Below are 18,630 nucleotides of genomic sequence, written 5' to 3' on the forward strand. Positions count from 1 at the left end.
GATTGTAAAGCTGAAGCCCTCAGTTGATAAATGGGTTGCTTTATCATCAGAAAATTAATCTTGAACTGTATTCATAATAGTATGCCGACAATCATTGGCTTCTGTTTCTCATATGTAAAATATGCTGCTTTATTAAGTCTAAATAAATACCACCTTAATAATTTAATAACTTGTGGGCTTTGGGAAATTGTGATGGACAATTTTCATTATTTTCTGGCAATTTATTGACCAACAACCCATCAATCAAGAAAATAATTTGCAGACTGATGAATAACAATGAAAATAAGAGCCCTAGATCACTACATCAAACCTGAAGCTAGAGGTAGTAACTTTTTTTTAATCAATGCTATGTTTGAATGCATAAAGTTTAGAAGAAAACATTTTTTGGAGGACCATATGTTGATCACAAGCACCAGGGAGGAGGATGCCGGCAGCATGGAGGTCACAGAGGAAAACATGTGAGTGATGTTCACTTAACAAACCCACACAGGAAACAGCTTTTGGTTGAGTTACTTGGCAGCAATGTATGAGGGTTTTTCTCTTGCGTGTGTGTTTGTATGTGTGTAGAACACCAAAGGAGTTGATGGAGAAAATAGCTGAGCTGGATTACAGCCAGAGTCAGCTGAGGGACCTGAACATTGAGATGAGGCGCTGGCTGGATGTGGCAGATGATGACATGGTAGTGCTGCGCTCAGAGAACACCGCCCTCAGGAAACAAGTGAAAGAGTAACTAATCACACGTTTATTCTGTCCGGTAGCAGCCTCCGTGTTGTAACTATCAGACTTCACAAATTCTCTGTAACTGAGCTTTGAATAGGTAATGAAGTATTGCATGGTACATTTTTTGTCAGTACTGTGCTCTCAGCTGTATTTTTTATATAACATTATATCCCATTGATGTCAGGCTGAAAATACGCAGCTGTACCTTTTGCTGAATCTGGTGATTCATGTTGGGTCTGTGTTGAAGTGTCATGAAGTAGTGAAATCTTGATGGCTTTTACAGTTAAATGAACCCTAGACAGAGATCCTCTTCTGTGTCTGTAAACTACTGAAACACTCAAACCAACATTTTTGTGTCTCCGTCTTCAAACATAAAGAATCAAGGTGTAAGGTGCATTTAAACTTTTATCTTTTACATCTTCTCATCTAGATTATTGCAGTTTTCTTTATGTAGGAGTCAGTCAGACAGCCTATTGTCTGCACCAAGAAGAAAGACTGTATCTAACCTGTACTGACCTCCATTAATTCATTACCAATGGACTGGCACCAGTTTATAGTTTGTCCGTCAGTTAGTTTAATCCATCTTTTTTCTTTGGCTTCTCGACATGATTGGTCATATCCTGGCTCAGTTGTTCAAAGATATTATGTGAAAGGAGTTTGCAGAAATCTTTCTATGTCTGTAGCTTGGAGAAGATGGCCAGTGATGCTGAGCAGGTTGAAGCAGAGCCGTGCAGGTTGATCCTGGCCGATGAACCCAGTGAAAAGAGATGTGATGAAAATTACATTCAGAAACTGGTGAGTGGCCAGAAGTGTTACTTCATTATTTTGTGATATCAGTAAGACAAAATGTAACAATGTGGATATGATGTGGCATTCATTTAATTTATTTTACTCATATAACAGTGAAATGAATTCAGGACAATGTATAAATTAACTATTTGTTTTTAAGATCACACTCGAGCTAAATTAAGCAAATCAGAACTCAAATATTCTTTATTGTCAGTTTTTAACTTGGACTCTGCACTCAGAGCTGATTTGAACGAATATTTGTGAATTTTCTTTTTATTATTCAGAAATCACTCCATTCTAATCATTTAGAGGTAAACTGTGTTTTTTACTATATTTTAAACCAGGTTGTCTTTCAAAGTATAAAACCTGCCCGTACTGCTTTGGCATCTTTTGAAAGACCGCATAGTATATGGCAAGGATTTCACTTTTTAGATGCTTTTGTGTAGCTTTTGCCAAGAAATTCATCCAGGACATCATGTAGAAGAGAATACCTTTCAACAAGGTTAACAATTATATGTTTAATCTGAAATCCTGAATTGCAAGTTTGTTGATGTAAACATAAAATAGCAATTTCAAAAGAGAAATGCCCATTAAGAATTTATTATTACAGAAGTTTGACACGTGGTACAATAATGGGTTTTTTTCTCTCCCAAAGCATAATGTGTTATAAAGAAATTCAGACCAGTTCTGAGTCTTAATAACATTCATATTAACCTGAACTACTCACCAGACAGATGATTGTCATTTTAAATATCTTCAGATGGCCTTTCATGTTTTTATCCTTTTGTGTAGGAGAATACACAGGAATACACAGTGATAAAGGAAGAAAATAAGAAACTAACTGCAAAGGTAAGCGGTACTTTTCACACAACAACTTAAATCTCCGGCACTGATGTTGTTTAACAGCACTGTGGCCACTTCATGTTCAGGTCAGAAGTTGTTTGTCCGAGGTTGTTTTGGACAACACTGAACTTTTATTCTGATTTGTTTCTTTTTCAGGTCAAGAGTCTCCAGCAGCAAACAGAGCAGGACAAGAAAAGCTTGAGCACATTAAGTGTTGCAATTCACAGCCTCAAGGTAACACCATTAATTATCACCATCAATCTCTGTTCATATTACCAGTGTTGAAATTTAATCAACCAGCTCCTGTTTTATTATGTTGTGTGTTTCTACAGTGTGAAATGGAAGAGGCTCAGTTAGGGCTGTTGCACAGGGAGGACGTAATTAATCAGGTAGGAACAGTTGAGCATAGTAAGCGCTAAGCAGTGACTGACCAAAAAGTCAAGATATTATTATATAAATGTAACTCTATTTGAAGTTTAATGTGAACATCTTGACAGTTTCTTCAGTCGGTCATTATTCTCAACATCACATTTTTTCTTGTGTTTGTGACAGCAAAACCTGCAGTTGAAGTATGCAGAGGAAATAGTAGAAGAGTGCTCCGACTTCATGAAGGTAGAGACATTCAGATCAATGGCTGTTTAGTTAAAGCAGCATCGATTTATTTTGCCACTTGAGGGCAGCAGAAACAATGAGAGAAATGTGCAGCTGTTTACCGCTGTCAGAGGTAGGTGCGGATGTTTCGAGCTGCTGAAGTGCGTTTTGCTTTCTGATCATCTTTCTCTGCTCCAGGATCTAAAGCTGACAAATCAAGAACTGAAGAGGCAGTTGGAGGACCAACAGGATGAGGACTCATTGTAAGAAAAACACACAAAATTCTTTCTATTAAAGTAATAGAGTACACTGAGTCAGCTGTTTGCACTCACACTGCACCATGTCTGTTGCTGGTTTTAAGCACTATTCTGAACGACGTCATGGGAAAAGAAGAAAGATCGCATATTCCTGTTCCGTCATTGGCAGAAGAAATAAAACTGCTTGCCTCTTGGTCTGAGGTAAAAAAAACAGCATATGAAGACTCACTGTCTTGTCTTTAGACTGTTGAACTTCAAATATAAATCATGTAATTCAACAAGTGGCCACCAGAGTGCGCCACTATATGACTAGTGTTGAAATTAGGAGTTTAGTGATATATGTAGAACTCTGTTTACAGGAGGAGGCTGAGGCTGAGGAGGTGCTGGAGCTTCAGAGTCTGACAGCCAGCTCTCGGACAAAAAGGTTAAGGTTTCACACTTTGTTATGTGATGTGTGAAAGGTCAAACTATGAGGAGAACATAACCAGAAGTATCATATTTATATCTACATTCTCCTGTTTCCTCACTCATTGTCATTAAAGGTGTGCAGGTTCCTCAGAAACCGCCGTCCAGAAAGCAGGACTGTTCATGCTGTGGATCCTCGCTTTCATTTTTTTGGCCTTTGTGGCTTCAAGAAACAGCGCAGGAGACTTTTTTTCCATCAACACCCTGTGGAGCGTTGCACATTTGATGATACAGCCCTACTGCACTGTGCACTACGGGGCCCTACCTCCCATCTGATCGAAACACTCCCAGTTATAAACATGTTAACTCCATTCATCCGACTGATTCTGTTTTTGTTTTAATACATTCATCCATTATCTAGACCCACTGACCTTGTGCAGCATTATTGTGTTTTCTACACAGAAGGATGAAGGTTTATATATTTACAGAAATGTATTGCACATTAATTAGGAATTTAGCTAAAAGTGAGAATTGTTTCATAGCAGTGAGTTTAGTTGATATGTTCACACTATATAAATGACTGTATTGGGCGGGCGACTTTGGTGCTATTTGATTGTGATCATTTTGAATTCAGAAACCTTTTTCTTGTGTTTAAAGACTTGAACAATATATTTACATACATTGAGTAAGAGTTGGGAATGTGTGGACAGAATATTTGGATGCACAGTAACTTGTTGTGTACCTTTTGTGATAAATGTGAGGTGTTTCCTAACAGCAGACATTTTGAATTGTCTGAGGAGGAAAAGCACGGTGTTACTGTAAACATTGATGGTGGCTGCGTGCTCAGCACCAGGACCCTGAATCTGAACCAGCCGGTCATCATTAGTTTGATTATTTACACCTTTTCTACTGCCACACATCCATCCAGCTTCATTTTGGTTTAAAATATTATACAAAATATTTTTAAATCAGAAAAACAATGTTAAAAGTTGCTAAAGATATTAGAGTCAAATTTTTGGATTTCATTAACTGCTGAATGTTTTTCCTTTCAGAAAGTCTGTTGTAACTGCCACACCAAATTGTCTCATGACTTAAATTACTGCAGTCACATGTTGATGCTTTCATGTATTAATTCATAAGAGATGCATGAAATTAACAGGGTAGCTTAAAGTTTATCTCCAGTTGTGAAAACTGTCTTGACTTTACCTCTTCTTTTTCCTCCACTCTTAATTTGGAAGTTTGGTTGGTGAAGTTGGGATTAAACTGCATAACCAAACCTTTTATTTCTCATTACAGCAGATTAAGAATTAAACAACCATGAGTGATCCAGACTGCAAGAAAGTCAGTTATTGATTAACTTTTAAAACAGTAGTAGGCTAGATTGTATCATTATTTTCTTTTACTTGCATGTCTAGTGTGTCCATGTCTTCAAGACTTCCCGTGCTGCCAAGTCTCTCCAGTCGCCCCACCCAGCTGAAGGCGCACCCTGGCGGTCTTGTCTGTGACTCCTGGAAAACACCTCCTCCCGGACTGGAAAACATACAGGACGAGGGAGGGGATGGTTGGGGGGGATCAGATTTAGGACAGGAGAGATGTGAGGACGGTCTGAAACGAAGGGTATTTTTATATATGAGGCGACAGATGATTGGATGTCTGTGTTTCTGCTGGAGCTTTAGTTTGTGGACGCAGATGCGTTGAAGCGGACTGCCTGGTGCAGGATGCTGAGATGCTGATGACAGGCCGAGCATCTTAGACAGCTTCCTGTGTCGTGGATGGAGTCCAAAGCCAATAGAGCTGAAAGACGATAAATCGGAAAGAAAAAAAAGGAGAGCAACAGGCCAGTTGGATCCAGTCTGTTAATCAGGATTTCAGCCCGGCGGTGTGAGACGGAGCGCCGGCATGTTCTGAGCGGAGAGCCCGGCGATCGGCGGCGGCTGGCGGGATGAAGGCGCCGAGGAGACCGAGGCAGACGCTGCTCCTCCCCCGGCTCTGCATCTGCGGGGTCGGTCTGGTCACAGCCGCCTGGATCTTTCACTTCAATGATGTTACAGGTGCTTGTCGGAAAATATAGCTTGAAACTTCCTTGATTTCATCTTTAGTAGGGCTATCTGTAACTTAAGCTGCATATAATCATGTTACGTTTTTTTTAAAAAGCATTATGTTGTAATAATAATAAGATGGGTAACGAGTAATTTCAATGTTTTTTTTGTTTTTTTTACAAACTCACCATGTTTCACAAACACATTGGTGCTCAGTCTCTAAAACATTGACACATGAACATAATAATAAATCAGTATTTATTATGAGTAGGCTATTTATATGTAAACACCTCTTTGTAGGCTCACATGGAGTCACTGTGAATGTGGGCATCGCCTTATCCAAGAGAGAGCTCATCCAGCAGAAAGATGACAACGACACTACACCTAGAACTGGTGAGACATGTTTCCACTGTATATGTGTGTGTGTGTGTGTGTTTATATGAGTCAGGGGAGATCATTTTTTATTATTACAAAAACCGAAAAACACACAATTTCACTTGTGAGCGCAAAGAGTTGGACTGAGATCCTTTTCAACCATTTCAACAGGCTCAGATTAAAGTTTGTGTATTCATGCAGTAGCTAATGAATGTGTCACAAGAATAATCTCCTCCGTGCATCGACCCACCTCTCCAGTCTTCCCCATCCTTCATTTCTTCTAATCCTGCACGTATAGATGTTTAAACAGAGTTAGGCCTTTGAGGGACCCGGTTGCTAGGAAACTGAATGTTGAATTTCTGGTTGGATGCAGCGTGCATCTGGAGCTGTTCAAAGTAGCTGCCCTGTCGTAATGACCAGCTGATTTGTACCCTCTCATCAGCCACTCTCTCCTCACCCCTGGATGTATTTGGCTGTTTGAAAGACTAAGAGAGACAAGTGGTGCTGAGAGTCTTCCAGTCCGATGCTGAGATGAGGAGATTTTGAAGCCAATTATAGAGAATATATTGATCTTGCCTGACTTGCCGCCTCCAGGAAAAAAAGTGTGGATTAACATCAAGGCCCTTTTCCAGTTATCATATAGCTATTTTCAAGGGAATTATATTTTTCTTGATGATAAAAATATATCATTTGATCAGGGTGTCCAAACAAAATCATGTGACAGGTTGTCATTAAATCACACCGTATCTGTGTCCCCATCCCCACACGTGATGTGTGTTAGTCTCTTGACTGCACAATGTTGCCTCTGTGCAGACTCTTATCCACATTTTGTCACACTTGTTTGACCGGACTGTTTGTGACCTTCATCATCTGCTGCGTTTTTTTAATAAACCCTGCCTCATAACTGAAGCAGAAAACCTTGTGGGTGAAGTCACTCAGGAAGCAGCTTTCCAGATTACTGTTGTGCACTGCCTCATAATAAAAGCTTTTTATTTATTTTTTTATGGCGCAGTGAGTCGTGGCATTTGTTTGAGCTTATATGCAAAACATTACCTTACAGTTGGATGATTATGATGTATTATCTATACCAGCAAAAATAGATGTTTCTTCAGGTTAAAGAACCCCTGCAGACATGTTTTAAGATACAGAAGATAATTTACTTTCAATAATATGTTATGTCTGATGTTTTCCACTGAAAAGTTCAAAACCCTTATTAAAAATACTTATAATAACGTCTCCCTCATCAAAAAGTCCAGAATCTGTAAATACCTAAATATTTAAAAAGTTTAACAGTTTGACACAGGCTGTCTCGTACCATTCTCAGTATATGTGTAGTAGTGACTTCAGGTTTTCACATCACACCTGGATCAGGATTAGCACCAAACTAGTTGTGATGTCACAGATCATGCTCACAGGTACTTGTCTTAAACGCAGATTTAAGGTGAGCGCAGAGAAACCTTCCCTTCATTCTGCACAGTGAAGCTCAAACATTCAACTGAATGAACAAGAAGAAAAACACATTTTTGAGTAGAGCGGGACTTTAGATTTAAGAAAAATGGCTTTTGTAAGAAGTGGAAAAAAATGTAAATATGATAAACAGTTTGGATGTGGCATGAGGATCAGTGAGAAGTCACAAGAGGAGTGCTGTCAAAGAAAATGAGTGAAAAATTCAATTATAATGCAACTGAACTGGTTTAGTCACGACAACATAAAAAAAACAACAACAAACACAAGGAGAAATGAGTCCATAGCCCACACAGAAAAAACAGAGGAAACTAATTGGTTTTAAGATGATTATGAAAGATGCTCTGATTATGTAATACCATAGATGTAAAAAGTACATTTTAAAACCTCAAGAAACAACAGAGAAAAAGAGAAAGAAGAGCAGCAAATATTCACAACTGGAACTGCTAGAAAAACTCATCAATTATGAAAATAGTTGCTGATCATTTTTTTCCTCGAGTTCAGGGTCTGCTGTTTTTCTAAATGATTAAACCTCCTTCATTTAATTCATCAAGTTCTCTCCAATCATCTCTTTCGCAGCTATCAGTGAGTTTCCTGAAGACATTTTCACTCCGGAGCAGAGGAGACAGGGAGCGGTACTCCTTCACGTTCTCTGCGTGAGTGTCGGAAAGCCAGAAGATTTGCATTAAACCTCAAAGAAACACAAACCTGACCAATCATGTGTCTCCTTTACTTTGCAGGCTATCTACAATTTTCACGCGCTGGCCATTGTGTGCGACGTTTATTTTGTGCCATCACTGGAAAAAGTATCAGAGGTTTGAACAAACATTCATAATGCGGCTGAGAATTAAATAATTTAACTTTAAGTGTTATTGTCAGGCTTGATTTAGTAGCTGGTCTGGAGCTTTTGATTGCTTGACATGCCCCTTTTTCAGCAGATGAAGATTTCCCAGTCGTCATGTAATTATAGATGTTCAAAGTTCTGCTGAGGAAAATCATGTGATTTGATTGAAAGCTCAATAACAGCTACAAACGGCCTATCTTCTTCAGGTTGTAATCAGAATTATACCAAAACTTAATTTTGTTTTTCTGAACCTAAAAAATGTTGAAGTATCAGTGAAAATACAGAAAGAGTGTATTTAGTTTCCATACTGTGAAGTATATCCAAGTGTAACCGGGGTACAAAATTAGCACCAAACATCAGCCAAATGCTCGAAAAACATGCATGTGACGGGTAGATTTGCTTCACTCACCAGCCAAAGAACAACAATAATCTATTGAGTGGCAGGTGAAATTTGAACATTTAAAAACCATTTGAACGCTGGGCAAAGACTTAATTTTGCACCCTGAGTGAAACAGTGCCAAAAGCAATACAGAGACACAAGATAAAAACTTGGACAATATATAATTTCACTGCATTTAAAGGATAAAATCAGCATCATTCCATATTTTTGTTACTGTCAAGAAACTCCATTAAAAGACCAAAACCAACAGTATGTCAGTCCATCTCTCAGTACTCTCCCAAGCCTGTCTGTGGCCCTCAGAAAAAATGTAGACAGCCTACAGATGTAAAATTAAAAAACACTGTTGATTTTCTTTAAGCTGTAGTTTCTCTCAACCATTACTCAAACAGGAGTACATTCTGTGTATTTCCTGCTGTGGATTAATATACATTTGGTGTACCTGTGAGTATTGACAGCACCAGGATGCTGCAGTGTCCATGTTCATTTTGATGATGTCACCCAGTGCAACAGTGTGTTTGTTAGTTTTTGATCAATAATGGAGGTCTCTGGCAGAGGAGATCAGGCTGTTTGTTTTTTCATTGGATTTGTTAGCAATACAGAAAAATGTTGAATATCACCTTTAATGTAATTAAACTCATCCGTCTCTGTACTCCAGAACCTTCAACTCAGCCAGGATGTTGCCGGGGCAACCTTCATGGCAGCTGGAAGCTCGGCCCCCGAGCTCTTCACCTCTTTGATTGGTCAGTCTGATCGCTCGTCTAATCAATTACTCACTCTCAACGGGTTGTCACAATGATTGCTCCATCAGCAGTGCGGCTACCTGCAATCACATACATCTTCACCTAATTACAAATGAGAAGAGTCGAGTATACGCAGGCAGCAGCACTGATTGGCAACTTTCCAACATTAATGAGACATGAAGACGTCGAGTGCGTTTCATTTTGTTGATGGTTTGCCAGCTCACCGGCAAATTACCTCTGTCGCCCAGTTCTTCTCCAAACCAGTTTTTTTTCACTATTTCTTTATTCTTTTCGGAAAAATTCTCACAATACAAAGATAACAATGTTTGTCCAAATTCAGATTTTGTCTCAAGTAGACTGAAGCATTCCTTTATAGGTTGAGTAAAACAAAAGAAACTACTTATCTTTAGACAAAGGAAGGCTTTTTGTTCACAGGATGAACAACAATAGTTTTGAAAGTGGATCTTGGAGATAGCGTCAGAGATTTACATCAGAATCAGTCAAAAAGGTTTCAGGGATTGATATACACTGCCTGGTAGACTCAACTCGACTTCCTTCTGATAGAATACACAAGTTACAGTTCAGTAAAATGTCTTTGAAACTGCTTTGTTTCTGTGATTTGGAAGAATGAAAACTCTGTTTCTAAATTTAGTGTCTCTAACAAGTTGCTTCATATATCACCTCTGAAGACATATTCCTTTAAAATGACAAAAAAAGGCTGCGTTTGATAAGTATCGGAGTGACTTTAGGCAATATTCACATTCTGCAGTCAGTAGCATAAGATTAAAGACTTCTCTCCAGCCCCTGTGGTTATAAACTCAAGATGCAATATTTCTATTTGAAGCAGAGATTTTATGTGTGACTGGGAGCAAGATACAATCCATCATCTCTAACACAGTTTCACATCATTACTAAATTAATTGCAGCAGATGATTTATGGCTTATATTCTTCCTTTTGCTGTTTTTAGGGGTGTTTATCACAAAAGGAGACGTGGGTGTGGGAACTATCGTGGGATCGGCTGTCTTTAACATCCTGGTCATCATCGGCCTCTGTGGCATCTTCTCTGGACAGGTACAGCACACTCTGCGTCCTTTTCTGCATAAAACACTCAATTTTTGTCCCAGACTTTGATTTTTTACATGTTTCTTTATTTGCCTGATCTGACTCTGCATTATGTTTACAATGTGTGTGTGTGTGTGTGTGTGTGTGTGTGTGTGTGTGTGTGTGTGTGTGTGTGTGTGTGTCTGTGTGTCTGTGTGTCTGTGTGTCTGTGTGTCTGTGTTCTCCAGCCGATCTCTCTGAGCTGGTGGCCTCTGTTTCGTGATGCTTTCTTTTACATCCTGTCCATCCTGGTGCTTATTCTGGTGAGAAATATTTAATAGATTTTTTTTTCTTCATCCAATACCTGTCTGAGATTGGTCAGTGTTTGGTGCTTTTTGACCACTAGCAAATCGTTAATGTCACATGCAATTTATTCCTGTTTTCAGTCTGCATATTCCATATTTGTGTCAGACAAATATGGTATATGATTAAAAAATAAGTATGATCCTCTAAGAAATCATTCTGTTTTCGACCTAAACTGAAACTTACATCTGCCCATCACAAGTATAGCACTAGAATAAATAAAGTGGTTGTTATTAAAATGATTGTAACTTGCACATTAACAAGTCCACAGTCTTCTGCGCGCCCAAGGCTTCAATTATGTTTCTTTTGATAAATTAACATTAATGCGAGAGGAATTGATCTCATGTTGCAAGCTGCAGTTTTTATGCTGCAAATTTAGTGAAAGAGCCTCTGTACTACAATTTGTTTAGTACTTACAGACCAAGGTATAACTTGTACTGATACAGTATATTGATCATAAAAATATGTAATGTTTAGGTAATAGCTAATCTTTTTATAAGATGGTGCATGTTTGCAATGTAATAAATATGTTTTAATTATATTTGCAGGTGATCTATGATGAAAAAGTCCTGTGGTAAGACTGTGATGAAAACCTTTTTATACTTCAGCAGCCTGTCTTTTGTTTTCAGATCAGTTTTCAGAATACATTGTAATGCACGTGGTGTTTATGAACATGTACGTGTTTGTTTATGTCTCGCAGGTGGGAGACCATCATCCTGATCTCTATGTATGGAATCTACATAATCATCATGAAGTGAGTCTTGTTCTCTCACCCCAGTGTTGTTTGTATCAAGCTGCTACATGATCTACAGACACAATACCTCTCAAATCTGTCTTACTTGCCTGTTTGCTGTTTAGGTTCAACAGACCTCTGTGCAGCCTGGTGGAGAGACACTGCATCAGAGCAGGTCAGCCATGTCTGAGCAGCCTGCGGAGGACGACTGCTGTCGGAAGCATCGGAGACTGTGACAATGACATGGTGCCGCTGAAGCCAGGTACACAAGCCTGTTTGTGTTTGTCAGTGTGCATCAAAAACATCAAAGATTTCTCCCAGTTTCTGAGCAGCATTCAGGAGACCTAGTGACACAGTTTAGGCTGCCAATTAAACCCATTTCTGTTCCCCGTGTGGATTCCCAACAGGCTGAAATAGAAAAAATAGAACTAGACCACTTTGATGGACAAGCGATTTATCACTCCGTCCTCTTTGTCTCCTTCCTGTTTGTCGTACTCTTTCTTTCACTGTCCTCTCCTGCTAACATCCGCTCATTTCCTTCCTCAGACTCATGTGTGGTGGCCGGTCAGGACTCAGGGGTGGTGATGGTGGATGAGCTGCTGAACCTGCACCCCCATCAGCTCTCCTTCTCAGAGGCAAGCCTCCGCCTTCTCATCACCCCACATATCCCCCCCTACACCCGCTTGCGCATGGCAGGACACATGATAATCAACGAGGTACACTGTCTCTCACCCTTCACATAACAACAAGTTCCCCTGGTTTTCTTGGCTAGGTTGGTGGGTATTTAAATGTACTTGTGCAGCATTTTAAGCATCAATATGTCGCTGTCCAGTTCATTTTTGACATCCCAATAAGACCAGTGTTTCTGAGAGCGTCGCTAGGAGCATCCTGGTGTGAACACTTACAGTATATTGTAATCTAAACATCTCCAGTTCTGTTCAAGCAAGTATTTTCTTGCATGTGCCCCCCCTCCTCTTCTCTCTCACCCACCCATGGTTCCTGTCTCCTCTCCACTATGCCACAAAAACTACTCAACAGATCAAATCTCTCTTTTACCCATTTTTATTTCACTTCTCCAACAATCTGCCCCCTTGAGAGACTCTTGCTGGAAGAAAACTAAAGTTGTTTCCTTTAGCGACAAAAAGCAAAACACGTTTCCAGAGGAATCAAGCCAAATATAAAAGGCAGTTTAGAGTCAGTCACCCAGTTAGGGCCTCATTTGTTTATGTTAATTACATTTCTAGTCATTTCATTTCAGTCCCTCCAGGATTTTGCAGATTTTTGTGTGATTATTGCAGTCAAAGATGCCGGATTTTGCAGCTGTTTTCACACAAATTGTGTGAAACTTTGCGATGTTTTATGAGCTGTTCAGTAACAGCAGGACCTGGGAGGGAGAAAGTCAATGAAGAGTAAACATGTAATCACTTCCTTGGATAAAAAGCAAACTACTCATCACAGAAACAAATCTTTTTCAGTGCATATTTTTAGTTTTAATTTTCTGAACATGAGAACTTCATTTATAAGCCTTTATTAAAATAAACTTTCACCACAACTTTAGCACCACATTAAACCCATCCTTAATGCCATTTAAATAAACCTATTAACATAAAAATAAAGTTTAACTTCCAAAGTGCTTATTTTAAACTGTGAGGTAGATTATGTTAATCTTTACTTTCTGAGCAAAACATCAACTTGTGTTGTGTTCTTCAGACTAAATGCAAACCTCATTTGGGAACATTAGGTGATTATTTTACATGATCTATGGAAGTAATCTTTGTTGGCAGGTGAGAATTAAGCCTGAATCCTTGCTAAATGCACGTTGCTCACTGCGATGACGCAAGTTACCACTACAGGAAATGTGAAAACTGGTCACAAGTGGTCTGTTGATTTGGGCAATTGATGCAAAATTTCAAGCTCTCTCAAATATTGCCTTGATTTCTTGAATTATTGTGATTGAAAAATCGCAATTTCCTGGTGTGACTGACATTCATAGATATTAAAATGCCACTCATAGGGAAGTTTTTGTACAGTAGTTTGTTAAATAGTGGGGATGCACTGATCTGATACTGACCTTATTTAGCTGATCCCAGTGAGTCCTACGCAGTAGGAGGGCACACTTATCGGATCAGTACTCAGTATTGACAGATGAGTTGAGCTATCAGGAGAGAAGAAGTTGGATCAGTGCTTCTCTTGTTAACAAACAGAAAGATGGGGAGAGAGATGTTTCCTGTAATCGTGGAGACCGTCTTATACGCTCACAAAGAAAAACACACACACAGAGCGCTGCCTCATGCATAATATTATCCCACACACAAAAGCAGGCAGGAACTCAATCTTCAGATCTGCTTCCTCACACTCTCCTGCATGTGTGCTTGCCATATTAAAGTGTGACTGCCAAATCTGCCCCTGCTTTCTGCCATGCCCCCGATTAGCTCTTTCCAAATCCCTTCCGATGCATGTGAGGACATGCCCGGCTGCCTACCCTCCTCCTGCCAACTCTCATGTTTGTTAGCTGCAGTAAAGTCAGAGTTGATTCCTATCAGCCTGCTGTGTTTCTCGTGTCACACTGTCATCTTTTTTTTTGTCATTTTCCCTCTTTCTCTCTGCTCTGATGTCACCTGACTCCCACAGAGGCAGAGGCTGATCCGGGCTCGGGTCGGCCACGAAGAGGGGGGACCCTCGGGGGAGGATGGTGTGAATGGTAACGGGACGTGGATGAGGGAGAATGGGACGGTGGCCGAGTGCGACAGGCCGTCGCTGCAGGGAGAGAGAGAGAGGACTAAAGAGGCGGGGCGAGAGACAGGAGGGGGAGCACATCCTAAAGAGGAGGACGAGGAGGATGAGGAAGAGCAGGAGGAAGGAGAAGAGAACACTCCTTTCAAACCTTTCATCATACCAGGTGGGAAAGGCTGAATGGGATTTAAGATTTAATGCAAATGATACATTTTTGTTTATTAGCATTGAACACCAAAGAATTTCCCTCACACATGATAAGGTGACATTTAGTACATAAACACAGAGCCACAGTGGCCTTAGACTTTTATCTAATTTGATACCATAAAGGTCAATATTTTTCATATTATCCTCAAATCTATGAAAAGATTTAAACCAATAATAAATTGATTCTATTAAGCCTGATATATCTTCCTCTCTGCCACAGAGCTCTGTTGTTGCCAAAAAAGTAATAAAAACACACCAATGAGCCACACTGTTGAACCTGCTCCTTCATTACAATGAACATGGACACTGATGTTTATCGAGAGTCAGTCCAGCAGTTTAAAAAAAATTTAACCAGGAAGTCTCGAGATGCGTGATCTCTTTTACAAAAACAGACCTGCCAATATGGCAAAAAGATAGATGCCACAGAGTTACATAAAAACACAACAAAACATGTTAGAAATATTAGGGATAAAACTTCACTGTTTGAAACAATCATATTCCTCATAAAACACACATCGTCCTGATGTCCTAAATACTCACTGGAGCATCAAATGTGTATTAATCCACTGGAAGAATAAGGACTATAATGTTTAAAAGACTGTATTCTTGTTTTTAAATTTTAGATGTGTGTGCAGCTCAAAAAGAGACTTTACATTTTAGGAAGAGATGCACTCATCACATCACACAAATCTTTCAACTTAGAAAGAGCCATACTCCACTGACTATGACTATACTAATCTTACAGGTACTAATTGACAAATTCTTTAGGTTCTTTTATCTAACTGGTTCCAGGAAATTATGTCATCTGTTGACGTCTACAGATGTTTTCAGCTACTGTCCATGAAATAATGCTGGCAATACTGAAATTTTAATCTTCTGTACAGTTAGAAGTGGATGTGTGATTAATGCTACTGTAACAAACATTATTGCTTTCTGCTTCACCTGTTTAAACGGTTTTCCACCAGAATAGATGGATTTATTGCTAATGGTGCTAATTAAAAGGGATAAGATGAAGACGTCCTCATCCATGCATGAAATGAATCGTTTATTTAAAAGATCTGTAATCATCACTGTGGGGAAATGTGTGTGTGTGTGTGTGTGTGTGTGTGTGTGTGTGTGTGTGTGTGTGTGTGTGTGTGTGTGTGTGTGTGTGTGTGTATGTTTTAACGTCCACAGATGGTTGGTGCATGCGTGTGAAGTGGCTGCTCTCCTGGCCAGTGAGCGTCCTGCTTCACTGCACTGTGCCCGACTGTAACCTGCCACGCTGGGAGCGCTGGTACCTGCTCACCTTCCTGGCCTCCACGCTCTGGATAGCCCTCTTGTCTTACCTCATGGTCTGGATGGTACGAGACACACGGACATACTTACACAACACACAAACACACACACACACATTTATATAAGAATATAAACAGGGTCTGTGTCACTGTCCAGGTGACTATAATCAGCTACACACTTGGAATCCCGGACGTCATCATGGGCATCACCTTCCTGGCAGCCGGCACCAGTGTCCCTGACTGCATCGCCAGCCTCATCGTTGCCCGGCAAGGTGTGTGTGTGTGTGTGTGTGTATGTGTGTGTTTGTGTTTGTGTTTGTGTTTGTGTTTTTAACCCATCACATCAACACATATTTACAGCCTTGCTTGTTTATACATAAAATCTGAAAATGTAGCCCGAATGTTCACCACAGAAAATGAGGATGTGTCTCAATCTTCTAACATCCTTGCAGAAACTTTTTACACAACAAATTACTTTTCTGTCTGTAATTTTTTATTTTGTATGCACACATTCTTGTGTGTTTGTTTCAGGTTTGGGCGACATGGCCGTTTCCAACTCCATTGGCAGTAATATATTTGATGTGCTGCTGGGTCTGGGCTTCCCCTGGGCGCTGAGGACTCTCATTGTCAGTTATGGATCAGTGGTAACTCCAGCTGCTTTCACTATGAAATATCTTATACAGCAGCATTGACCTATAAACAAAGCATGAACAAAGTATCCTAAAAAAAAAGAAATACCCTGCTGGTGTTCTCCTGACACAAGCGAGAACATTTCCCTTTTAAGGATATTACCTAAATACTTTCTTAGAAAAGTTATAAAGAAAATTACTACAGAAGAACAAAATCAAAAACAGATGAAAATAACTTTGTAAGACATGAATTTGATGTTAAAGAGATGTTAAAACAACATGTTAACATTCAGTTTTTTGTGATTTTTAGGTGACAATCAACAGTAAAGGTCTGGTGTACTCAGTGATTTTGCTGTTGGCCTCAGTCATACTGACTGTAAGTCGATCTCCTACTTCCTCCTTAACTCATCAATGCTGTGAAAAATAAATCTGTTAATTTTCAGATTGTAAGAAACAAAGTCTGCACCAACATCAACTGCCTGTTATTCTTTACGTTTGAGACTTTGTTTTCAGACTCTGGAAATTAGAAAATTAGTTTTTCTTATTTTGTCATAAAATTGTAAATTAAACTTTGGCCCCATCGACATCAGAATGAATCTCTTTCTGTCTTTCAGGTCCTGTGTGTCCACCTGAACCGCTGGAAGTTGGACCGCAGGCTGGGACTCTGTCTCATGCTGCTCTACGCTATCTTCCTCCTCTGCTCCATCGGCTTCGAGAGACTGTAGAGGACACACACTCACACGCACACACAGTCATACAGATGTTGTATGGTAAAACACACAGACTTATAGACGTAGTCCAACCTGTTTTCCACTTTCACTGCTGCCATTATTAATCAAGTGTATGGACAGGTGAGTTTCATTTCATGTCAAGGTGGCTGTACATGTTTGAGTTGCCTGAGATCTACATTGTTTACCTTTGATAAATGAGTATTTTAAATAGTTTTGTACCGAGCACCTCCAGCCCAGATTTTGTGAAATTACACCCGACTGGTAATGTAATATATCTCACAACAAATTTATAAAAATACTGAATTTGTATTCCACTTACAGTGCTCTCTCTGCACCACACGGTGTTATTCTGAAACCAAGAAAAGCTCCCAAAAGTGTATTCGTTTACTATTACTGTAACTGCCACAAGTAACCTCAAAGACCAGATGATTATACGTGTAAGTTTATATAGTTGCTTCTTAGTTTGTGCGGTTATTTTACGTATAGTTTGACGTCAAGTTTTCATCACGCCTTTGTGTGTGTAGTGTGTTTTTGCCTGGCATAGCATGGCTGATCATCACGCTCCAGATAATTGCACTAAGCCACTGTTGTCTTGGCCTTGTACATAACGTAGGCCCTCTCTTTCCTAAAAAGCTTCTCAGCACAGAGGTTGTGTTTTTTGTGCTGGAACAAAGGCAACTGTACGCTACGAGGTGTTTTTGAATGTCTGTGTTTGCTGAGAGTCCCTGAGTGTAAGTTGTTGAGTGCAATAAAATGCTGTGTCCTGTGAGATTTCTCCTGTACTTTTCACCAGGCAGTCTGACTGATTGGATTTAGATTGGATTTGGAAATTGCCTCATTTGCACTAAAATTTAACGTGGTGGATGTGACAAGAATCAGAGCAATGTGTTAGGAATCGAACCTTTTTTATCTGCTGACCTCCGAACAATGACTGCATTAAATACATCATCGATTAAATTATTTAACTAACGGGAATGAAAAAAGATACGTATTACACATGAGTTCCCTCCACACTAAAATACCCTCACCGACGGTAAGTGCTGCAGGTGCTGGATTCCTAGTATTAACTTTCATGTTTGCTGCCAGGAACAGTGCGCCTGCAGGAGCTCAGCACAATTAAGATGAATCAATTTTGTCATTGTTTCAACATAATATGTTCAACTTTATTTAAAACGAGCACCTGCAGCACATCTCAAAGTTTTGCAAAGTTGTACAGTTGAGCAGGACGTCTTTTCTATCAGGTTTCAGAGCAACTAGTCGCTACATAGACAAACACGTTTTCAACAAGAGTGGATGAGCTTGTCATTAACGTAAAGAATGAAGACTGTAATAACTCATTTTAACATATTCAGCTTGTTTTTCTACTGAGATTGATAGCATAATGGTCAAACAAAAGTGCATAGTATACAGTCCAGACATTATTTGCTCCTCTTTACTCATACTGACAG

At 39.6% G+C, this 18,630-nt stretch overlaps 1 protein-coding gene across 1 annotated transcript; it reads left to right on the plus strand.

Annotated features, from left to right (window-relative positions):
• The first annotated feature begins 5,508 nt into the window (after window positions 1–5,508).
• LOC133985818 (sodium/potassium/calcium exchanger 3-like) lies at window positions 5,509–17,176 on the plus strand. Its single transcript, XM_062425530.1, has 17 exons — window positions 5,509–5,656; window positions 5,945–6,037; window positions 8,063–8,139; window positions 8,224–8,298; window positions 9,383–9,467; window positions 10,436–10,539; window positions 10,758–10,832; window positions 11,421–11,446; window positions 11,573–11,626; window positions 11,731–11,867; window positions 12,152–12,321; window positions 14,237–14,504; window positions 15,722–15,888; window positions 15,980–16,094; window positions 16,354–16,466; window positions 16,762–16,827; window positions 17,066–17,176. The coding sequence occupies exons 1-17, from the start codon at window positions 5,548–5,550 to the stop codon at window positions 17,174–17,176; spliced, it is 1,845 nt and encodes a 614-aa protein (XP_062281514.1). The 5' UTR covers window positions 5,509–5,547.
• The last annotated feature ends 1,454 nt before the right edge of the window (window positions 17,177–18,630 follow it).

Source organism: Scomber scombrus, chromosome 9 (genome assembly GCF_963691925.1).
Source record: "Scomber scombrus chromosome 9, fScoSco1.1, whole genome shotgun sequence".
NCBI classification, from domain to species: domain Eukaryota; kingdom Metazoa; phylum Chordata; class Actinopteri; order Scombriformes; family Scombridae; genus Scomber; species Scomber scombrus.

Coding starts and splice junctions, on each gene's coding strand:
- LOC133985818 (XM_062425530.1), top strand. CDS start 5,548: ATGAAGGCGCCGAGGAGACCGAGGCAGACGCTGCTCCTCCCCCGGCTC. Junction 5,657..5,944: donor TCACTTCAATGATGTTACAG/GTGCTTGTCGGA, acceptor ACCTCTTTGTAG/GCTCACATGGAGTCACTGTG. Junction 10,540..10,757: donor GTGGCATCTTCTCTGGACAG/GTACAGCACACT, acceptor TGTGTTCTCCAG/CCGATCTCTCTGAGCTGGTG.